Source organism: Coregonus lavaretus (assembly GCF_964263955.1).
Source record: "Coregonus lavaretus genome assembly, chromosome: 29".
Taxonomy (NCBI): domain Eukaryota; kingdom Metazoa; phylum Chordata; class Actinopteri; order Salmoniformes; family Salmonidae; genus Coregonus; species Coregonus lavaretus.
Genome location: NC_140016.1, coordinates 33942280 through 33962483, shown reverse-complemented (window position 1 = coordinate 33962483; position 20204 = coordinate 33942280). Strand labels below are relative to the sequence as shown.

Below are 20204 nucleotides of genomic sequence, written 5' to 3'. Positions count from 1 at the left end.
TGTGTTCTGGGTCATTGTCATGCTGGAATACCCATCCATGACCCATTTTCAATGCCCTGGCTGAGGGAAGGAGGTTCTCACCCAATATTTGACTGTACATGGCCCCGTCCATCGTCCCTTTGATGCGGTGAAGTTGTCCTGTCCCCCAGAAAAACACCCCCAAAGCATAATGTTTCCACCTCCATGTTTGACGGTGGGGATGGTGTTCTTGGGGTCATAGGCAGCATTCCTCCTCCTCCAAACACGGCGAGTTGAGTTGATGCCAAAGAGCTCGATTTTGGTCTCATCTGACCACAACACTTTCACCCAGATCTCCTCTGAATCATTCAGATGTTCATTGGCAAACTTCAGACGGCCCTGTATATGTGCTTTCTTGAGCAGGGGGACCTTGCGGGCGCTGCAGGATTTCAGTCCTTCATGGCGTAGTGTGTTACCAATTGTTTTCTTGGTGACTATGGTCCCAGCTGCCTTGAGATCATTGACAAGATCCTCCCGTGTAGTTCTGGGCTGATTCCTCACCGTTCTCATGATCATTGCAACTCCACGAGGTGAGATCTTGCATGGAGCCCCAGGCCGAGGGAGATTGACAGTTCTTTTGTGTTTCTTCCATTTGCGAATAATCGCACCAACTGTTGTCACCTTCTCACCAAGCTGCTTGGCGATGGTCTTGTAGCCCATTCCAGCCTTGTGTAGGTCTACAATCTTGTCCCTGACATCCTTGGAGAGCTCTTTGGTCTTGGCCATGGTGGAGAGTTTGGAATCTGATTGATTGATTGCTTCTGTGGACAGGTGTCTTTTATACAGGTAACAAGCTGAGATTAGGAGCACTCCCTTTAAGAGTGTGCTTCTAATCTCAGCTCGTTACCTGTATAAAAGACACCCGAGAGCCAGAAATCTTTCTGATTGAGAGGGGGTCAAATACTTATTTCCCTCATTTAAAATGCAAATCAATTTATAACATTTTTGACATGCGGTTTTCTGGATTTTGTTGTTGTTATTCTGTCTCTCACTGTTCAAATAAACCTACCATTAAAATTATAGACTGATCATTTCTTTGTCAGTGGGCAAACGTACAAAATCAGCAGGGGATCAAATACTTTTTTCCCTCACTGTAGGTATACAGGACATACACACTGTATTCGTGTGCAAATGTAAATTAACAGATATTTTAATGCAATATAAAATACACTGAACAAAAATATAAACGCAACATGTAAACATGTTTCATGAGCTGAATAAAAGATCCCAGAAATTTTCCATACGCACAAAAAGCTTATTTCTCTCAAATCTTGTGCACAAATTTGTTTATATCCCTGTTAGTGAGCATTTCTCCTTTGCCAAGATAATCCATCCACCTGACAGGTGTGGCATATCAAGAAGCTGATTAAACAGCATGATAATTACACAGGTGCACCTTGTGCTGGGGACAATAAAAGGCCACTCTAAAATGTGCAGTTTTGTCAAACAACACAATGCCACAGATGTCTCAAGTTTTGAGGGAGCGTGCAATTGGCATGCTGACTGCAGGAATGTCCACCAGAGCTGTTGCTAAAGAATTGAATGTTCATTTATCTTCCATAAGCCATTGCCAACGTCGTTTTAGAGAATCACCTCATGCTTTAGCATGATAATGTACGGCTCCATGTCGCAAGGATCTGTACATAATTCCTGGAAGCTGAAAATGTTCCAGTTCTTCCATGGCCTGCATACTCACCAGACATGTCACCTATTGAGCGTGTTAGGAATGCTCTGGATCGACATGTACGACAGCATGTTCCAGTTCCCGCCAATATCCTGCAACTTCGCATAGCCATTGAAGAGGAGTGGGATAACATTCCACAGGCCACAATCAACAGCCTGATCAGCTCGAAGGAAATGCGAAGGAAATGTGTCGCGCTGCATGAGGCAAATGGTGGCAACACCAGATACTGACTGATTTTTCTTTTTTAAAAGGTATTTGTGACCAACAGATGCATGTCTGTATTCCCAGTCATGTGAAATCCATAGATTAGGGACTAATGATTTCATTTCAATTGACTAATTTCCTTATATGAACTGTAACTCATTAAAATCCTTTAAATTGTTGCATGTTGCGTTTTATATTTTTGTTCAGTGTAGTTTGTTTTGTTTTTCTCATTGACGCTCAGTGCACTATATCATGGTTTTATCTAGATTCCATTTAGCATAATGCTCATGCACTGTACATGTGAATACAGGCATTTACATAGACATACTGTATTTGTGCAAAATGTAAATTATGGGATATTTGAATTCCACAATATACTTCTACTGCAAAGTATTGTATTATGTTCACATACTGTAAACGGTATACTTTTTCCACATAAGAAATGTCCTTTAAACCTATATGGGCTGAGCATCTGTTGCAAGACACTTTACTAAACAAACAAATCAGTCAATCAACATACAATGTTTTCTTTTCCCATTCTAGGGGAACAAAGGAGGTGTGGCGGTGCGCTTTGTGTTCCACAACACCAGCTTCTGTTTTGTCAACTCCCACCTGGCGGCCCACGTGGAGGACTTTGAGAGGAGGAACCAGGACTACAAAGACATCTGTGCCCGCATGAGCTTCCACCTGCTAGACCACCCTCCCCTCACCATCGTCAAACACGAGTCAGTCCCTCTCCAAGACCCATACTGTAGAGTCATAGGCATTGATCCAATGCCCTAACTAGCATACCACTTAGTGTGAAGCATTGGGCAATGCATTGGGCATGTATTCTCAATAATAGTATTTCAGGATCGAATGAGCTTACAATAATCGTCATTGCTATAATACATGTAATTCTTTGAAATAGTACAAACTCAGTGCCGTGGTGGTTGTGTTATTGAATCCCCAATAAACAATTCTCAGGTAATAGTAATGTAATTCAACATCATTTCAAAGTAAGTAGTGTACTGTAAAATAGTGTAACCATGTCACTGATTTTCTTTCGTAGAGTGTTAGGTTATGTGTAAACTTATGGTATTACTGTAAGACTTTACATGCTGTTGTGTTACAATACATAACCCTTCATCCATTCTGTGGTCCAGTGTAGTGATCTGGGTAGGAGATCTGAACTACCGGTTGTTTGTGTACGATGCAGCCGAGGTCAAACAGCTCATCTCACACAACGAACTAAGGAAGCTGCAGGTGAATGACCAGGTGAGAATACACACGCACATACACACACACACACACACACAATGGAATTTTACAACTTGTTTATGCAAACACATTAAAGTTTAAGGTTCAGCGCTGTCATAAATCAGTGACATTTTATAAAACAATACTGCACAAAAATCATGTTGTCATGTAAAGTTCTGCACTGTGGCAAATCAGTTACAAAAAAAAACAGCAACCACAACAAAAAGAGTGACACTAAATAAACATATTTTATTCAATGGAGTTCTGCATTCTGCAATAACTTTGGTGGAATCCCTCCTTGTTCCCGTTTCCCTCTGGTTGTTTATGAGGGTTATAAATACAGGAGTTCCTCTGTCTGTCTCTGAATAACCTTTATTGTTGGTGTATTTCCCCTCCTTCCTCTGTGTGAAGCTGAATATCCAGAGGCAGACCAGGCGAGCCTTCACAGACTTTATTGAGGGAGAGATCAATTTCATGCCCACATATAAGTATGACGCCAAGACGGACCGTTGGGACTCTAGGTAAATTATCACTGATTCTAATTCCTTTCCCTCCAAGCACATGCTTACAGTATGTAATACCCAGAGAGTTTGGTATTTTGAGGTGGAAACTATTACTCCCCCACCCAACAGAGTGCAAAGGAAATACCCTGTGTAGGATAGTCCTCATATTATGCCATAGCACCTTGATTATTCATGTTTAACTACCTAGTAAGATCAAACATGAAAAGCCACTATTCCAAACATTCTGTCCCAGTATAGACAGCTGTTTGAGGCAATGTTGCTCCAGTAGGCACCCCTAACTAGCTTTGTTCCCCTCCTGCCTAAAATAATTTGAAGAGACCCAGGAGGTTGCTTTGGGTGCCTTTGTGGCTTATCTGGAAAACAATCATAGGTATCTAGGGAGACACTGGGTTGTGGCATGCAACTGAAAATTCAACGGAAAAAACGAAAATGACTTCCATATTGTACTAGTCCACGTTGTCATCACTGTTTCAATCTGATATCTTTCATTTGGTGCCAAATGAACACGACCCTTGTGTGAGGTTAGCTGACATTGTGTCTCTAACCACTGTCTCTCTGTCTGGGGTTCTCCTTCAGTGGGAAGTGTCGTGTCCCGGCGTGGTGCGACCGGATCCTGTGGAGGGGTAGTAACGTGAAGCAGCTCCACTACAGGAGCCACATGGAACTGAAGACCAGCGACCACAAGCCCGTCAGCTCCCTCTTCAGCGTAGGGGTAAGGATCATGGAGCCACCTACTCACTACATTGTCTGTCAGCATCTGAATATCGCATCTGACTGATTGAGGTCGAGGCAGTCAAGGGAGACCTGACATTCACAATAAACAAATATGTCTGCTAAGCCAAAGGAGTCCATTAAGTAAAATAGACATAAAAACTTTGAACATACTGTACAGCTCATTGAGAATCATAATATAAATACATCTAATGTGTTTATTCTCGAATAGCATGCTTGATTATGCTATATTGAATGAATCGGTGTTGGATGGATAAATTCATCTGTGTGTGTGTAACAGGTGAAGGTGGTGAACGAGGCGCGCTACAAGAAGGTGTTTGAGGAGATTGTGCGCATGATGGACAGGATGGAGAACGAATTCCTCCCGTCTCTGACACTGACCCAGAGAGAGGTGAGTAGACGGAACGCACACATACAGAGCCATGACTTTCATCGTATTGATTTCCTGTCCAGCATGTCCTCCCCACTGATATGTTGAAACGGATCAATAAGTCACAGTCTTTGTCAGGAAGCAAGGTACATGGTCGTTTTGATGCCAAGACAGCCAGTATTGAATCAGGGACTTGTGACAGTGATTTAAATTCGGACAAAAAATTGCCTAAGAAAATCAATATAAGCCTGCCAATATGCTTGAGTTACTTTGCACGGGTAGAATGGTGTGGTCATCTATTTGTATTTTAAACAATCTACTTTGCATAGATCAAACAAATATTATTGCACTCTGGCTTACTGTAACAGAATGTATGTGTGTCTGTCCTCCTCTCAACATCTCTCTCTTTCTCTCCCCCCTCTCTTTCTCTCTCCCTCTTCTCCCAAAGTTTACCTTTAAGGATGTCAAGTTCCGCCAGCTTCAGCGGGAGCGTTTTGTGATCTCCAACGACGGGCAGGTCCCCTGTCACTTTGCCTTCATCCCCAAGCTCAACGACTCGCAGTACTGCAAGAATTGGCTCCACGCCGAGCCCAGCGAAGGTTTCCTAGAGCCCAGTGAGTCCCATTCACTTTCAGCCATGCCACCTATCTTCTACAGTCAGTCACAGGCCCTGCCTGGTGGGATACGTTCATAATGCATCCTTCGCTCCTTCCTTGGTGGGATTTCACTGATCTGAGGATCTAAGGATTCACTGGTCGATCAGTTGAATGATCTCCTGGAGGAGGGAGAAGGAAGGCCAGTCCAGAAGCAACCCCTAGCCCCTACTCCTTAATCACGTTTTTGATACGTATACAATAAGCAATATGTTGAAAGTCCTACCAAGCCTGTCCGAGGGCATGGAGCTGCTACCATATTATTTATAGGCCTACCTATCAAATCCTTTACTTTAAGATTTACTTAGGGGTTGTTTCGCAACTGGACCGAAGAATGCATTTGTATAGCATCTATACTCTGTCATAACCCATTGTGTGCATGTAGTGGCGTACTCCTGAGTGGCGTACTCCTGAGTGGCGCAGTGGTCTAAGGCACTGCATCGCAGTGCTAACTGTGCCACTAGAGATCCTGGTTCGAATCCAGGCTCTGTCGCCGCCGGCCGCGACTGGGAGACTCATGGGCGGCGCACAATTGGCCCAGCGTCGTCCAGGGTAGGGGAGGGAATGGCCGGCAGGGATGTAGCTCAGTTGATAGAGCATGGCGTTTGCAACGCCAGGGTTGTGGGTTCGATTCCCACGGGGGGCCAGTATAAAAAAAACATGTATTCACTAACTGTAAGTCGCTCTGGATAAGAGCGTCTGCTAAATGACTAAAATGTCAAATGTAAAAAAAAATGTATATTTTGTTCCCAGTGCTATCGTTCATCAGTTATCATACCACCAGGGCTTTGTTCCTGAGGCACCAAAACGAAAGAAAACAGACTGAAACAAGGATTTGGCCTACCCGGATTTGTTCAATAAGAAAAGCCCATGTCCACTTTCCATTGCAAAATGTTTTCCATCCCATACCCTAATGAACACTTCCCCTCTCTGTCTCTCCCCACCAGACGAAATTTTAGAGATCTTCCTGGATGTGTATGTGAGCAAGGACTCGGTGACGCTGCTCAACTCAGGAGAGGATGCCATCGAGGACATCCTGGTGCTGCACCTGGACCGAGGCAAGGATTACTTCATCACCATCTCAGGCAACTACCTGCCCAGCTGCTTCGGTACCTCACTGGAGACCCTGTGCCGCATGAAGAAGCCCATCCGGGAGATCCCCATCACCAAGCTCATCGACCTGGTGAGTGGGACTAGTTAACATGAAGTTACTGTAGCAACCAGGAAGGAATACTTTCGAAGTAGGTTAGGAGTGATGTATATATTGTTACGTATTGAAGAGCTGTTTAAATATAGTATTCATTCCAGGATTAGGTGAACTATCAATGCAAGTAAATAAAAATAAAATAAAACAATTTCTACTTTTATTGGTCACATGCCACATATTTAGCAGATGTTATTGTGGGTGTAGCGTAAATGCTTGTGTTCCTAGCTCCAACAGTGCAGTAGTATCTAACAATTCACAACAATACACACAAATCTAAAAGTAAAATAATATAATTAAGAAATATATAAATATTAGGACGAGCGATGTCGGAGTGGCATTGGCTAAAATACAGTAGAATATAATACAGTATATACATATGAAATGAGTATAGCAGTATGTAAACATTATTAAAGTGACTAGTGTTCCATTATTAAAGTGACCAGTGATTCCATGTCTATGTACATAGGGCAGCAGCCTCTAAGGTGCTGGGTTGAGTAACTGGGTGGTAGCCGGCTAGTGATGGCTATTTAACAGTCTGATGGCCTTGAGATAGAAGCTGTTTTTCAGTCTCTGGGTCCCAGCTTTGATGCACATGTACTGACCTCGCCTTCTGGATGATAGCGGGGTGAACAGGCCGTGGCTCGGGTGGTTGATGTCCGTGATGATCTTTTTGGCCTTCCTGTGACACCGGGTGCTGTAGGTATCCTGGAGGGCAGGCAGTGTGCTCCGGTGATGCGTTGGGCAGACCGCACCACCCTCTGGAGAGCCCTGCGGTTGTGGGCGGTGCAGTTGCCGTAACAGGCGGTGAAACAGCCCGACAGGATGCTCTCAATTGTGCATCTGTAAGAGTTTGTGAGGCTCTTAGGGGCCAAGCTGAATTTCTTCAGCCTCCTGAGGTTGAAGAGGCGCTGTTGCGCCTTCTTCACCACACTGTCTGTGTGGGTGGACCATTTCAGATGGTCAGTGATGTGTACGCCGAGGATCTTGAAGCTTTTATACAGTACCTCTTCAGTACTGTATAATATACAGTACTTCTTCAGTCATTGAAGGCACTGAAGGCAGCAATGGCAGGTAGTTGTTTTTCTCCATGACACTTTTGGCTTGAGAGTCCGCTTAACTTGGTTTCCCTAACCCTAAACCCTCTAAACGGGTAAGAAATGAAAAGCAGCCAACACTGCAGCAGGCCTCAAAGATTGGTGTTGAAGAGCACATAGATTTGCTCCTTGTTTGTTTTTGAAAAGCCTGTTCAGAAAATGATACCTGGCAGGGCCACGTGACGGCCTGTTTGTCCACTCCTTCAAGGGTTTGTAAGAATCTCCACAGTCTGTTTTTAGAGGGCAGCGAGAATGTTTCAACCTGTGCCATTGTTTAGAATCTCTAAGGGAATAAGGAAGTGGCACATGGTGTGCACAAATGTCAGAAGGGCTTCCCTGAAATGCTAGGAGCATTGACTAAGTCTCGGCTAGTCAAATATACCCTGGTCTACTTTACAGTACAAATAGAAATGCATAGACAGGCTATCTCTGTATTGCTATTTTATATTGTCTATCTATATCCACCTTGGCCCCTAGTGTTAGATTAGTATGCTATTGCATTGCAAATTATCTCTTGCTTCCACTGTTACTTTTCTACTGTCATTCTTTGCAGGGGTACTTTTGGGTGGTAACTTCTTAGACCCCTGTAATGCTCACACAAAAAAACACACACAAAACAAAACTCAATTTAAGCCAATCATTGCTCAATACATTCTCAAAGACCCTCTCTCCCAATCCTGCCGGCCCGGGACAATACTTTTTAAAAACCAGAAAGTAACCTACAGATTGCACCTTTTTAAAACAGCATGTCATTATCTTACTTCCTTACTCATCTGTGGTTCCGCTTGATCTCCTATCTACAGTATCTTCTCTGTTCTCTGTTCTATTTTTCTCCTTCCTCATCATCGCCTTGATCATTCCTTTCCAACTCTTCACTGCTGTGCTGGGTGATGCTGGGTGATGCTGGGTGCTCAGGGAGAGGACAGCTACATGGAAAAGGTAAAGTCAACATGGTGTGTCCATTTATATAAATCTATAATGATTAGAATCCTTCTTTCTATGGCGTCCCACTCTCTACTGCTCACTGTAAGGCTAGTCTGTTGCCCCGCTGTTGGTCAGCGAAATAGGCAACCCAGGTTCTAGTCAAGTAATGTTGCTTTCTAGATTTGACATAAAAACACCTCAAATGAACCAAATATACAGTACCTCATGTTCTGAATTAGGGAAGCACATTGGTTCAGACAAGACCATGATCAAATATTCTGTTTTGGGATCCAATACTATAGTAACTGAAGTCTTCATTTACTGCAGCTCTATACCCAACGGTTGCATGTCCATCCGTGCCATAGCAGTACTAGCTGTTAGTGCTGAGCGATTATCCAGGCTCTGTCGTAGCCGGCCGCGACCGGGAGACCCATGGGGCGGCGCACAATTGGCCCAGCGTCGTCCAGGGTAGGGGAGGGAATGGCCGGCAGGGATGTAGCTCAGTTGGTAGAGCATGGCGTTTGCAACGCCAGGGTTGTGGGTTCGATTCCCACGGGGGGCCAGTATGAAAAAAATAAAAAAAAATAATGTATGCACTCACTAACTGTAAGTCGCTCTGGATAAGAGCGTCTGCTAAATGACTAAAATGTAAATGTAACCGAAATGTGTTATTTTTCAATTTTTAAACAACAAATTGACTGATTTTTTTGTTGCTGTGAGTGCAATGCGCAGGTTCTCTAGAGATAAATCAGATCATGCCCGAGCTGTGCGATGTAGTAGGGAGTTGTAGTTTCCAACAGGCCAATATTCTACATAGTTTAGTCCAGAAAACATGGTAATTAACTACAATGACCATATTGAATTGTGTGCCTACTTGTCCGGTCTGTGTGGTGCTGACAGAGGTAGATAGAAGAGACAGAAGAACGCGGGATACAGAACAGCTGCTTCGTGAGTTATCCCTACCTGAAAATACATGACCTAAGTGACTAATAGTTGGTTTTCAGAAGTCCTAAGATTACGCCTTATTTATTTTGAAGAACTACTAACTACTCTATAGAGATGATGAAAAATAAAGCCATCAAATAGGCCTAAAACAAATGTAATATACACAACTGAAATATTTGATTAAAGTAAAGTAATGTTAATAAGTGATAAGCGCTACTATTATGGGACTTTTATTCTCTGTTACAGCAGTCAACCCACATAATGCGTATTGCATTTAATGTCTATACAAATAATTGAACCCCACCCCCCCCCCCCCCCCCCCCCCCCCAAAAAAAAAAAATTTAAGCTGTACTAGTCCTCAATCTGAGATATTGGTGGCCCACATAAGACCGTCATGAAATGTGCGTGAGTGCATATTATATGCTTTATATTTCAAATTGTGAAGGCAATGGTTGAGATTGATAACCCTAAGGCAGTGATAGACCAGAGAGTAGGGCTGGGTGATATGGCCTAAAAATCATATCTCGATTTTTTTCAAACTTCCACAATATACACCTCGGTAAAAAACAAGGTTTTCTCTAAATAAGCTTTGTTGTACAATTAAAGGTCAAATACACTACATTGCAAACAGTCAGCAATAATCTAATGAATTCAGGGCGTGTGAAATTAGGCTTAAAGCCCCACTAATAATGTAATTATTTTATCAAAATAGTTTAACCTACCTTTTTGCAAAAATCACTGATTTGGCTTTCAAGTCTGTCTATGAAAATGCCCTTTTTGTTACAAATTTAACCAGAACCATGCATAATGCACATTCCCTAATAATGACTAACTTCTTTTTAACAGGCATTATAGAAAATTAACACAGGTATCATCAACAATCTCTCAAGCACAAGCCCACGTGCTAGTGAGTAGCTAGCTAATCTTTCTATTTCAGGTTTAGCCAACTTGGATCTATTTGCTAGCTAACACTGCAGAACAGTTGAATTGTTATGAACACACCCTTCTGTCCGTCTCCAACTGTTTGAACAGAACGCTAGCCTGTCCATGTTGTTCAGATGTTGAAATCATGTGGGCTACCGTATTTCTCAGAATAATAAAGAGCGGCCAATTCCTGATATAACTGTATTTTATGCTTATTGCACATTTATAAAACACAGACTAGACAGCTAGTATAACAGCCTTTGGCTAAAATGCTGCTAGTGGTACGTGGTATCGCAATGCCGCTCGCTATAAACTGCATTATTTTTCCAGAATCAATGTTCATTGATACTCCTGTTTTAGTAGTGTCTGCTTGCAATTTGAGTCGTTGAGACATATAAAGGATATCGTTAGACAGGTTAACTTCTCCTCTATTGCAGTAAAATGTCTCAATGTGTTTGGGTGTCCATATGACTGATTCTATTGGACCAAACCTCAAATGCAAATAGAGAGGAAGAAGTGATCTCTCAACTTTGTTGGTGTGAGTTTCAGGGGCTTGTGTGTGTGTGTGAACAGAGGAAGAGGCGAAGCGAGAGGTTTCGCTCTTGTTAAAATCTGTCCAAAATAAGGCCAATGCGTTTCTATGGGCTTATTTTGGACATAAGCTTGTCGCATGCCTTCTCGCATTTGGGACAACGACTCTTATTGTTAGGGCGGAGACATGAGCATCTTGTCATTATATTCAGATCTCTGGTGTAAATGGGAAGATGCACAGAAGGAGCGAAGGAGACGAGACCAAAAAGACAACATGAGAACAAGTGGACATAAACGCTCATAAAAATGAAAATATGAAAAAATGTGATTCTTGTGGTACAGGCATTTGGAATATCGCGCAAAAACATACATTTTGATTTGATATATCGCCCAGCCCTAACAGAGAGGAGCCTGGTTTCCACACGTGCGCCTGCTCGCGTGTGTGTGCGATCATAGAAGTGACACCACGTGTACTAGACTTCAAGCACGTCTCCACCGCAGTACACACGCATCACAACTGTCCCTCCACACACACACACACACACACACACACATACACACATACACACATACACACATACAGTCCTTCTTCCGCACACCCAAGCTCATTTCACAGCAGGTCACTCTACAGTGCACAGGCCTTCACACACATGATTAAGGCTAATGAGAGTTTAGGGAGAAGCAGAGGGGACCTGTGCTCAGTTAAGCAGCATCTGCTTCACTCATATAAAGCCTGATGTTAATCCCATCTTCACCTTCCATATCTGAGCAGCTCACCGGCCAGTGAAACTGAATCGCTGCATGGCTAAACCCACTACAGATGGCACCATAAATAGGAAACAACATAACGTTTTTTAATAGGGCGTTGGGCCACCAGAACAACTTCAATGCGCCTTGGCATATATTATACAAGTGTTTGGAACTCTATTGGAGGGATGCAACACCATTATTCTACAATAAATTCCATCATTTGTTTTTTTGTTAAACACTGTCTCAGTCGCCACTCCAGTATCTCCCATAAGGATTCAATTGGGTTGAGATCTGTCAGCCAATCAGCATTCAGGGCTCGAACCACCCAGTTTATAAAGTACAGTAATGCCGAGACAACAAAAAGACAAGTCACACAGAGGCGGAATAAATTCAACGACACATTTGTTTGTTTCATTACAAAACTGGAGAGCAACATCTGTCCGGTGAAGTCCACAAAGCAAATATTACATGTAACAAACAGTTGCTGGACCATGCTGTAGGTCATGTAAGTTAATGTTTTCTACAGTTTACTAAACAACTACTGATTTAGAACCACAGAGTTACCACAAGTCAGCAGAAAGTCAACAGGAGCACTGCCTCCACTATTCCAGCACCATTTCAACTTAAACATTTAAACATCATCAAATCAACAAGGCTATATATGCTTAGTTTAATATACTGAAAACAAACTTAAAGACACCAAAAACGATTTAGTTCAATGTTGCTAAATATGATGTGGCTGTCCATGGTACTGATTTCTGTGTGTGTGTGTGTGTGTGTGCGCTCAAGTAAAAAAAAATTGGACTCACCCTACTTGCAGACTAGTTGAGCAAAAATCAGTCATGTTGGCAAAATGTTTTAGTTTTTGTTGTCATAGGCTAGCAAGCATTTTAGCTAGGTAGCCTAACTTCCTCGCATGGGCAACAATGAACCAGCTAAGTTAGCTAGCTAGTTAACGTGGTATGCTGGGCCAGCAGCATACCACCCTGCATACCACTGCTGGCTTGCGTCTAAAGCTAAGCAGTGTTGGTCCTGGTCGGTCACTGGATGGGAGACCAGATGCTGCTGGAAGTGGTGTTGGAGGGCCAGTAGGAGGCACTCTTTCCTCTGTTCTAAAAAAATATCCTAATGCCCCAGGGCTGTGATTGGGGACATTGCCCTGTGTAGGATGCCATCTTTCGGATGGGACTTTAAACGGGTGTCCTGACTCTGTGGTCACTAAAGATCCCATGGCACTTATCGTAAGAGTAGGGGTGTAAACCCTGGTGTCCTGGCTAAAATCTGGTTCTCATACCATCATGGCCACCTAATCATCCCCAGCTTCCAATTGGCTCATTCACCCCCCCTCCTCTCCCCTGTAACTATTCCCCAGGTCATTGCTGTAAATGAGAATGTGTTCTCAGTCAACTTACCTGGTAAAATAAGGGTAAAACATAAAGTGAGCCTACTAGGTTACATATTGAACTTCCATCGTCTCAGGCCAGTGGCACAATATATTAATTTATGGTTAGTTCAGAATCGCTGTCATAATCATTGGCCTGTACAGAGAATTAAGTCAAAACCACAAATCCAAATCCCCATCTCCATCCATGGCATGGGTCAATTTTAGCAAGCTAGCTACTGCAGCACAACAACACAAGCCGACCAGAAACAGACACGTTTTTTCTGACTGACGTTTTGCTTTGGATGTGATTTGATTTGTGTGAAGCCAAATACAAACTGGCCTCCCTTGGGGAGCGTTTTGCAGCACCAGGACAACGCACAGTTGAGCTCAGCTCAACGCTGATTGGCTAATTATTTTATACCTTTTTTAATCAAGGGAGGCCAAATGCTTGCTGGCATCAATCAATCAAATGCTACGGTAGCAACATGTCATCCTCTTTTGGTCCAGACAGCATCAGATACATGGGCTACACGTACTGAGACAGAGGGGCGCTGTTTCCCTCGCTCGGTGAGATTCAGCCACTTGCGAATAGAAGGGAAATTATGAAAACACAGAGACAAAAAATACATTATTAAAGATAACATTTTATCTATACAAATTAAAGATAACATTTAAATGATGTGCATGTCATCCGCTTTCCCAGGCCAGTATTCTTTTCATTTAGGCCAGTAGCTTTCAGTTGCCACTGACCTGGTGTGCCACTGGCAAATTCACCTGAATGTCGAATGTCGAGCACTGGAATGGCATGCTAATTTAAAGTATGGCCTGTCATTATAGCCTGGCTCTGTATGGAATGTAGGTACATTATGGGACACAGGTCAGGTAAAAAATTGGTGCGACCAAATCATGTGCTGGTGCCATCAACTGAAACAGTTGGTAGCACCAGTGCCACCAGTGGAAAAAGCCCTGCCCCCCCCAAATCAACATCCAGGGCCTGATGTATTTGAGTTCTGTAAAAGCCTTTATTTCTGTTCACCTAACCAAAGCCTAGGCTACATCTTTTGTAGAAGCTGCACTCCTATAAGTTTAAGGAACAGTAGCACTTTGAGAGGCTCTCTAGCTCTTGATATTGTATATGGCTCTGCAGGCTATCACTGTGTCCCATTCCAGTCCTGTGTGTGTGTGACCCCCATTGCCAGTGGCTATTTTTGGCCCCACTCCCTGAGAACCATTTGCAGCTAGACACAAAACAATGTGATCCGCTCCAAGTAAAATGGCTCTCCTGCAAGCCGAACCGACATCTAACCGTTGTGATAATCCACTCTAATATGTTCCCTATACCTATAATGACAGGCAATGTGCCATATGGAATCATCTTAGGAATGGAATCAACATTTTGATAAATGAGATACCTTTAAATTGTCTTATGTAATGGCACAGGATGAATCTAATCAAATCCTCCCTAGGTAATTAAGCAGTACATAAGTTTATGAATCGACCAGGTAAAGCTGGTTTCAGTCACATTACTAACATAGAGACTTTATGTGTCAGAATCCGGCATGCTTATGCTCTGACAAAGGTATTTTTTGACTGAAAGTTGCACTGAAATGCAGACTATTTTCTTCAGTATACTGTGGTTGTGTGTGTTGTGTCAGTATAGTATCTATGTTTCTAACATCTTGTGGCGTTCTTTCAGTATAGTATCTATGTTTCTGGCATGTTGTGGTGTTCTCTCAGTATAGTATCTATGTTTCTAACATCTTGTGGCGTTCTCTCAGTATAGTATCTATGTTTCTGGCATGTTGTGGTGTTCTCTCAGTATAGTATCTATGTTTCTAACATCTTGTGGCGTTCTCTCAGTATAGTATCTATGTTTCTAACATCTTGTGGTGTTCTCTCAGTATAGTGTCTGTTTCTGACATCTTGTGGTGTTCTCTCAGTATAGTATCTATGTTTCTAACATGTTGTGGTGTTCTCAGTATAGTATATATCTTTCTAACATGTTGTGGTGTTCTTAGTATAGTATATATCTTTCTAACATCTTGTGGCGTTCTCTCAGTATAGTATCTATGTTTCTAACATCTTGTGGCGTTCTCTCAGTATAGTATCTATGTTTCTGGCATGTTGTGGTGTTCTCTCAGTATAGTATCTATGTTTCTAACATCTTGTGGCGTTCTCTCAGTATAGTATCTATGTTTCTGACATCTTGTGGTTGTGTGTGTTACTTCAGGAGAAGTCCAAGGTGAGCTTCCTTATGGTGGACAGTGCTGGCACGGAGGACAAGCCCTTAAGGATCCCCAAGGAGGTGTGGCTGCTGGTGAACCACCTCTTTACCAAGTCCTGCCAACAGGTGAGAGGATAGTTAGGGGGAAATGTTCAAAGCGCTATTCTCAAATGCTGTTGCAATGAACTTGGATATTCCTCACAGAGGGGTGACCTTGGTTAGCCTGGAATCCAAACGGAATATCGCTCCATTTCACTATTGTGTCACTTCACTGATTCTGTTTGGACGGAGCGAAGCGGCGCAAAATTCTGTTTGTATTCTAGGCTACCCCTTCTAAGCACTATTCTAGACATAGTGTCTCAGCCTCTAAATTGTATTCTACCCTACCCTTATTCCACGGAAAAACAAAATGACTGTAAACTCCTTACCATTATTCCAGGAGGACCTGTTCCAGACACCGGGCCTGCAGGAGGAGCTGCAGAGTATCATCGACTGCCTGGACACCAGCATTCCTGACTCCATCCGTATCCTTGCTCATATGTCCCAAGTCATTCCAACCCCACTGGCCCAGATCCACTAGCAGGCCCAGCCCTGTAACAGGAGACTGTGACTGAGATGCCACACAGCTATATGGGTCACTGTGATAAAGCGGCTGCTATGCACAGACTGCTGCCAAGGCTCATGTGGTGGTAGTATAAAGGTATGCTACATTCATGAGATACGCTACATAGATTTGCCGTGTGGATGAAGTATGATTTGTGTGGTAGTTGGGTTTTATGGTGTGCAATTCTCCCCTATCATCAGTGTTCCTGTCCGTACTCACACACACACACACACACACACACACACACACTCCTGAACACACACACACACACACACACACTCCTGAACACACACACACACACACACACACACACACACACACACACACACACACACACACAACCAGTGTGTTTGAGAGGATCAGTTCGAGCAAGGATAGGCGCAAGATTGCTAATCTTCATCACAAAATGGGTAGCTATTTCGAATTCAAGTTGATTTGGAAATCAGTGATTCTGCGCAGTATGACAGCAATGTAGTCAAGTTCAAACACCCACCCTCGGCCACAAATCTGTGTGTTATTCCCTGAATGTCTGTGTGTCAGCTGGTTGTAACCACTCGGTGGCCGAGGCCCTGTTGATATTTCTGGAAGCTCTACCTGAGCCAGTGGTGTGTTACGAGCTCTACCAGCGCAGCCTGGACTGTTCCCACGACAGCCGCCTCTGCAAACAGGTGCAGTGAATACATATTTCCACATAAAAATGTATGTATGTGAGACCATATGAATCTGGAAAAATGTATACGAGTAGGAGTCATTGACTTCTATTGACTCGTTAAAAGCTCATATGTATGGTCATTGCATACCATAAGACATAGTTTGCCATCTAGGCTCTGGAAGGTTCTGGTTGGGGTTCCCATTTGTCTTTTCTCTGGTCTGTTTTGTCAGTTGATCTCCCAGCTGCCCCGGGCTCACCGCAACGTGTTCCGCTACCTGATGGCCTTCCTCAAGGAGCTGCTGAAATACGGCCACAACAACAACCTCACTGCCAGCCTCATAGGTCAGTTCCCCATGGCCACGTTCTCTCTGCTTTCCGAGTTCACTAGGGTTCACTGTAGGAAAACGTTTGGCAACGGAATGCAAATATCAGTGTTCTTATTGGACATGTTCAGGTAGAGTAGTTTGTCCCCGCTTCACTCCATTTCAAAATGGATCCTCCCTACTGAACACAACCCAAATCTAGGGTCAATACCCCTTCAATTCAATCAATTCAGGAAATGAAATTCCCAAGTTTAGAATTGGAAAAACTGATATTATTTTCAGGAACTGGAATTCACTGAATCCTGACTGAATTGAAAGGAAACGGATCTAAACTCCTGTTTCTAACATCTTCCTCTACCTCTCTCTCTCCTCCACTGTGCCCCATGCCAGCTTCCCTCTTTGCCAGCCTGCTCATCCGGCCCCCACCCAACATGGTGGGCCGACAGACCCCGCAGGACCGACAGAGAGCCATCGTCTTCATCCTGGGCTTCCTCATGGGAGGGGACGACGAGTGAGGGGTCAGGGGTTAAGGGTCAGGGATTAGGGGTCAGACAGCCTCCAGGCTGGACCTTTTGATAACTGATATAAGAATGGAGTTTTAGTGCACACAAGGCATATGTGTGTGTGTAGGGGACCATGGTGTGACACCCCTGACACCCCCTGTGTTGGATCCTGTTGTGGGAGAACGAATAGTGCAATTATATGGGACCCTCTCTTTTATCACAGGCTCTTATCAAGGCCCCAGCCCCCAGCCTTTGTAGTGCTGTGCTTCAGTCACTCACAACCATCACTATTGACCAAGTCTCATAGTTCTCACCTCTGTTCATAGTGTAGCTGCAGGACCAGGAGTTTAGGTGTTGGTAGCTTGGAGTGACTGTGAACAGTGAACTGACTGATGCCTCTCTGCACTTTTTACTGTACCAGAAGACCTGTATCCCCTGTCTATGGACCCCCCCCACAGGCAACCCCCAAGAACCCCATGCCTCATATAACAAGTTTCATGCCAAAACGACTCCCTATACCTGATTTGAATCTGAACTCTGAATGAATATACAATATGTATGTAATGTATGTATGAATGCACCAATAGATACTAAGATAATGATGATCCATTAGTCCTTGATACTAAAGATAGACCACATAGGTGGTTGTCCAGAAGATTTGGATTGCAGCTACCCGATGGATACTACTCTCGGGGTGAACTATTCAAACCATCAGTAGACAGTGATATTGGGCGCAAAAGACTTCTAGTGAACACAGAGAGACTGAATGAATCCTTGCTTGTCGGAGATTCCGATAAAGGAAGATTTACGTTCTTCTTACAAGATAGCGATGACTATCGGGAGAAGTCCCATCTGGGTTCTGTGATACATATTGGGAGATGTGTTACAGTGGGCTGTAGTTTAAACTAATGTTATTTATTCTATATATGTTTTCCTTACATGACTTTTGCACCATCTTTATAGTTTATTTCAACTTCATCATTATTTTAAGAGACCGCATTTTGCATATTGTTTAACTGGTTGTTCAAACCCACTTTTTGCTTCTGCTTTTCTGAAACAAGTATTGTTCAATATCAGTGAGATTACATTGCAACTCTGAACCCAAGTCACACTAACTTCACAATTGAGTGATCAGTCATCACGCCTGCATTTATTTGCTGTTTTATGGGCCAGTTTCTCAGACCCAGATTAAATGTATCGGAGATGAACATTCTCTATTGAGCATGCTTTTTTAGTTAAAGAGAAGGCTTTTAATCGGAGTCCCGGAAACCAGCCTTACAGAACATCAGAAAGAAAACGCCTCTACGGTATCGATGTCGTAACTGTTGTAAATAGTCCTCCTCCTGTCGCAATTATCCTGGATGTTTGACTGCTGTCAACTCTTACTATGGTGGCGCAAACTATGTGTTCTTGTGTTTTCAATATGTATGTGCTGTATGTTTGTCATGCAGGTGGTACTGTCGTTTTTAATGTCTGCCATGTCCTCATTTTTTATATAATTTTTCCTCGCTTCAGCCTCGCTCTCTGCCTTCATGCCGGTTAGAGCTTCATTGTTTTGGGCTTGCGACCGGGAGACCCATGGGGCTGCGCACAATTGGCCCAGCGTTGTCCAGGGTAGGGGAGGGAATGGCCGGCAGGGATATAGCTCAGTTGGTAGAGCATGGTGTTTGCAACGCCAGGGTTGTGGGTTCGATTCCCACGGGGGGCCAGTATGAAAAATAAAAATAAAAATAATGTATGCACTAACTGTAAGTCGCTCTGGATAAGAGCGTCTGCTAAATGACTAAAATGTAATGTAAAATGTGTGCTCATGCAAGGGTCTTTTTTTGTCACTTTGTCTCCCTCAGTATATTCTGACAATATAATGTCCTGTTTTGCTGTCTGTGTGTCTAAAATGGCAGCCTATTCTCTTTTATAGTGCACCACTTTTGACCAGAGCTCTGATCAAAAGCAGTGCACTATATAGGGTGCCATTTTGGACACACTCTAATCATTTTTTCAGTGACTAAGCATGTTTTACAGTGCAGGTTGAACAGGATTTAGTTGTTCATTACACTCGTCTGAGACAAAACTGGTTTTCCAGACACATTTTTTCCGAACGCTGTCGTGGAACGTGTTATGGTTATGAAATGGGGAACTCCAATGCTGTGCAATTTCAACAGTGTTTCCTCCCTGTGTTTTCGACCCTGTCTAGTAATAACATGTCAAAACGTCTCCTAGCCGGCACTTTACAGGCTGGTTATGTGACACGGTTGGTCTATGACACTCATTTCCACTTTCCATTGGAACAGTTGCCCTGGCGTATGTCTCCAGTCAACTAATCTAGCCAGAAAAGCCTGTTACTTAGTCAACAGACACTTAAAGACTAGCCTGCTTCCATACACTGTATGTGGCGTAGCCAACCCCTCTATTGTTGTCATTCCATGCGATGGTATGACATTGAATATTGATTTGCCTACAGCATACACAGTATAGAACCTGGCTACTACAGGTCCAGGCTAATAAATACGTTTCAAACAGTGTTTCAATGTGTTAAATAACATTATAGCTAACACACTGACAGTCTTGCCAGAAAAGCCTGTACTTTGTAATTTTGTTAACAGGCATTGCTGGACCATTGCTACACCAGAAAATCTGTTCAGAGATGGAAACTTTGTTTCAATATGTTACATAATCTTATAGCTAGAATGTCCTGTTAATCAAAGCACTCACCGG

General features: G+C 43.2%; 1 protein-coding gene across 2 annotated transcripts in view; it reads left to right on the top strand.

Annotated features, from left to right (window-relative positions):
• Positions 1 to 20011, top strand: part of LOC311105167 (inositol polyphosphate 5-phosphatase OCRL-like) — a 34738-nt gene extending 14727 nt beyond the window's left edge. The window contains exons 8-20 of one of the 2 annotated variants that reach the window (XM_084147221.1): positions 2450 to 2631; positions 3052 to 3163; positions 3557 to 3666; positions 4246 to 4381; positions 4682 to 4792; positions 5220 to 5385; positions 6372 to 6607; positions 8641 to 8664; positions 15414 to 15533; positions 15847 to 15931; positions 16552 to 16679; positions 16894 to 17005; positions 17377 to 20011. In XM_084147221.1, the coding sequence (XP_084003347.1) occupies positions 2450 to 2631; positions 3052 to 3163; positions 3557 to 3666; positions 4246 to 4381; positions 4682 to 4792; positions 5220 to 5385; positions 6372 to 6607; positions 8641 to 8664; positions 15414 to 15533; positions 15847 to 15931; positions 16552 to 16679; positions 16894 to 17005; positions 17377 to 17501 (1647 nt within the window). In that variant the 3' untranslated portion in view covers positions 17502 to 20011. The remainder of the gene's footprint in view (positions 1 to 2449; positions 2632 to 3051; positions 3164 to 3556; positions 3667 to 4245; positions 4382 to 4681; positions 4793 to 5219; positions 5386 to 6371; positions 6608 to 8640; positions 8665 to 15413; positions 15534 to 15846; positions 15932 to 16551; positions 16680 to 16893; positions 17006 to 17376) is intronic. The other variant, XM_084147222.1, reaches the window with a different exon arrangement.
• Positions 20012 to 20204: the final 193 nt, after the last annotated feature.